Source organism: Monopterus albus, unplaced genomic scaffold (genome assembly GCF_001952655.1).
Source record: "Monopterus albus unplaced genomic scaffold, M_albus_1.0 scaffold191.1, whole genome shotgun sequence".
NCBI classification, from domain to species: domain Eukaryota; kingdom Metazoa; phylum Chordata; class Actinopteri; order Synbranchiformes; family Synbranchidae; genus Monopterus; species Monopterus albus.
In genome coordinates, this window is record NW_018128071.1 from 820,108 (window position 1) to 824,286 (window position 4,179).

A 4,179-nucleotide genomic window follows, 5' to 3' on the forward strand; every position below is an offset into this window, starting at 1 on the left:
GCATTCATCCTTCCCTTGATTGCAACCAGTCGTCCTGTCCCTGCAGCTGAAAAACACCCCCATAGCATGATGCTGCCACCACCATGCTTCACTGTTGGGACTGTATTGGACAGGTGATGAGCAGTGCCTGGTTTTCTTCACACATACCACTTAGAATTAAGGCCAAAAATTTCTATCTTGGTCTCATCAGACCAGAGAATCTTATTTCTCACCATCTTGGAGTCCTTCAGGTGTTTTTTAGCAAACTGCATGCGGGCTTTCATGTGTCTTGCACTGAGGAGAGGCTTCCGTTGGGCCACTCTGCCCTAAAGCCCCGACTGGTGGAGGGCTGCAGTGATGGTTGACTTTCTTTGACTTTCTACAACTTTCTCCCATCTCCTGACTGCATCTCTGGAGCTCAGCTACAGTCATCTTTGGGTTCTTCTGTACCTCTCTCACCAAGGCTCTTCTCCCCCGATAGCTCAGTTTGGCCTGACGGCCAGCTCTAGGAAGGGTTCTGGTCGTCCCAAACGTCTTCCATTTAAGGATTATGGAGGCCCCTGTGCTCTTAGGAACCTTAAGTGCAGCAGAATTTTTTTTTGTAACCTTGGCCAGATCTGTGCTTTGCCACAATTCTGTCTCTGAGCTCTTCAGGCAGTTCCTTTGACCTCATGATTCTCATTTGCTCTGACATGCACTGTGAGCTGTAGGGTCTTATATAGACAGGTGTGTGGCTTTTCCTAATCACGTCCAATCAGTATAATCAAACACAGCTGGACTCAAATGAAGGTGTAGAACCATCTCAGGGATGATCAGAAGAAATGGACAGCACCTAAGTTAAATATACTGTATGAGTGTCACAGCAAAGGGTCTGAATACTTATGACCATGTGATATTTCAGTTTTTCTTTTTTAATAAATCTGCAAAAATGTCAAACATTCTGTGTTTTTCTGTCAATATGGGGTGCTGTGTGTACATTAATGAGGAAAAAAATTAACAAATGATTTTAGCATATGGCTGCAATATAACAAAGAGTGAAAAATTTAAGGGGGTCTGAATACTTTCCGTACCCATTGTAGCTCCTAGGATCAATCGGGTACTCAAACCTCTCCACCACAATAAGGTGGTGGTTCAAGGAGGGGGAGATCATTTTATATAGATCTATTAGTGTTATTAATGGCCTGGCGATATGAAGCGCTGATAACACAGAAACTACAGATCCCATAATGCGGTGCTTAGGCTGCCTTGCCAAATGCTAGGCTACCAAAAAACATTCCCACGTCAATCGAGTCAAGCTTCTGTTTATGTATACAACCTTATTGTAAAGTTATTGCAAAGCTAACCCGAAGGGAAAAGTTGATTCTGAAAACAGAGCCTTTCAAAACCGGTGGGAGGCTGAGTATATGTTTACTGACATTGCCGGTAAACCCGTGTGTCTTATTTGTGGAACTAATGTGGCTGTAATTAAGGAATTTAATCTAAGATGGCACTACGAGACAAAACATCACGATAAGCTGAAAAACCTGAATGCAGAGCAGAAGATACAGGAAGTAGAAGAGTTAAGAAGAATCTGACATTTCAGCAGACGTTTTTCACCAGAGCAAAATCAAAAAAGTGAAGCTGCTGTGAAAGCGAGTTTCATTGCGGCAGAGGAGATAGCCAAATCAGCTCGGCCATTTACCGAGGGAGAGTTTTGGAAGAGCTGCATGATGAAGGTGTGTGACGTGTTGTGTCCAGATAGCAAAGCAGGTGTTTACAAATGTAAGCCTGAGTAGAAATACGGTTGTTGATCGGGTTTGTAAGATGGCTACTGATTTAACCCTCTGGAGTTCTTCAGGGACAAACTTGGGTTTTGCATTTTTCTTTTTCAAGCCATTTTGGCTGTTTTGAATGAATGTAGCTCAAATTTGCTACAGGATATTTATTTTTTAAAAACTTAAAAAATACTTTTCCACTGTTTTTTGTATTAGGGTGACTTGCTAATAATGCATGAAAATGATAGCGTGTATCACTACTGATGATATATCAATGCATTTTTGTCTGTGTGAATATACGCGAGTATGTCCGCGCATGCATGCATGTGCGCGTGCACACGTATACGTAACAACAACCAAGTAGTTGTGTGTCAGTCCAACTTCATAAGTGTTTTCCTTTAGAAGGCCACATTTTGTATTTTATAATAATTCAAGATGAGAAACTCTGTGCATTGTGGGGGCGTTCGTGAGTGTCCGACTTCATAAGTGTTTTCTAAGAGAAGGTCGGACTCTATAAACAATGCAAGATGAGAAGACAAAATTGGACTTTGGGTTTTCAAGTTTGAGTTGTGTATGCAGGTGCACTACAGCCAAAGGTATAAGTATGAGCAGTAGTGCGGGAGTAGTCTGTAGCATTAGTAGGTGGAAAGATGGCATGTTTCAGCGCAAGAGAAGCTTTGGATGAAATAATGCAGAGCGAGAGTGAGAAAGGCACTTCGTCCTCCACTGAGGACTCTGAGATCTCCTCAGTGTCAACCTCTGAGGTAGACCCGGGCCCAGCAGAGGAGTCTTCACGTGACAGCGCAAGTGAGATGGAGGAAGCAGCTGAGCAAGCTTGGGCTTCCAAGGTTGGAAGGATACTCTGGTCCCCCATGAATGGTGAGACACTGCAGTATGTTCCAGCCGCCACCGGTTTGGTGCCAGGACCCACAACTATCGCTGTGGCCCACATCACCGACCCGTTGTCCAGCTTTGGTCTGCTGCTCACTGATGGGATCCTGGAGCATATTGTTGCAATGACCAATCTGCATGGGAGACGCTCGGCGGGTGAGTGGCGTGATTTAGATGGGGTTGAACTGCAGGCTTATGTGGGACTTTTCATTTTGACCGGGGAATACAGGTCCAGAGGCAAATCAATCCTCAGTCTGTGGAATGAGAAAACTGGACGGACCATTTTCAAAGCAACCATGTCACACAAGCGGTTTCATCAGATCTGCAGAGCCCTGCCCTTCGATGACAAACTGACCCGACCCCGGCGTAGCAGCGAGGACAAGCTGGCTGCATTTCGCCAGGTGTGGGATATGTGGACACAGCAGCTCCTGATGTCATTCAACCCAGACAGAGACATCTGTGTTGATGAGCAACTAGTACCTTTCAGGGGGAGATGCAAGTTTAGGCAATACATGCCGAAAAAGCCGGCTAAATATGGACTGAAGATTTGGGTAACATGCGATGCGAAAACATCCTACACCTGGAAACTACAGGTATTTTTCCACTGATCCTATTTATTTTGTTGTAGTTATTTATTGTGACTTTATTCTGCACATGTAAAATACTTTGATCAAGTGGATGTTGACTTGATTTGATTTAATTTGATTTAGGTATTTACAGGCAAAACAGCCAGCACTCCCGAGATCAACCAGGGGAAGCAGGTGGTCCTGGAGCTAACAGAGGGGCTCCAAGGACACACTTGTCACCTGTGACAACTTCTTCACTTCATTTGGACTGGCAGAGGAGCTGTTGAAGAAGAAGCTCTCCCTGGTTGGCACCATCCAGAGGAACAAACCCGAGCTTCCTCTTCAGTTGCTCCAGACAAAAGGGAGAGCGATGCATTCCTCAACATTCACCTTCACAAGAACCCACACCGTCGTGTCTTACATCCCCCGACAGTCCCGGAATGTGCTCCTCCTGAGCACAAAGCACCGCGCCCTACATGTCAACGAGGAACCGAAGAGGAAGCCCGTAATTGTCCAGGATTACAACAGGTGCAAAGGAGGAGTGGACAACCTGGATAAGGTGGGTGCCATTATGCATCTGTTACACACATTTATTTATTCTTGTCTAAAATATATGTAGATTCTTTTTTCAAAAGAAGCATTTTCAAATAAAATGTGTTTCATGAGAAAGAATACTTGGATCACTTATTCATATTATCTTGTTTTATGTTTGTGGCTTTTTGTTAGGTCGTCAGCATGTACTCCTGCCGGAGGAGAGTGAACCAGTGGCCGCTTGCTCTATTCCATAATCTTCTGGACATTTCCCTTTATAATGCCTTAATCCTGTGGACAGCAGTCGAGCCGGCCTGGAAATGGCAGAAGTCTCACAGGAGGAGGCTCTTCATTGAAGAAGTCCGGGAAGGGCTGGTGACACCCAACATCATTGGCGAGTGCACCGCCCCCGCTCAGCAGCCGCTGCAAGTGTGGGGGCCGACCCGCCGGGGACCGCC

General features: G+C 45.2%; 1 protein-coding gene across 1 annotated transcript in view; it reads left to right on the forward strand.

The window, feature by feature from the left end:
* The first annotated feature begins 2,383 nt into the window (after positions 1-2,383).
* The window catches only part of LOC109970150 (piggyBac transposable element-derived protein 4-like), an 11,830-nt gene continuing 10,034 nt past the window's right edge, over positions 2,384-4,179 (forward strand). The window contains 4 exon segments of the mRNA XM_020617526.1: positions 2,384-3,217; positions 3,335-3,424; positions 3,426-3,749; positions 3,917-4,150. Of these exon segments, the coding sequence (XP_020473182.1) occupies positions 2,384-3,217; positions 3,335-3,424; positions 3,426-3,749; positions 3,917-4,150 (1,482 nt within the window).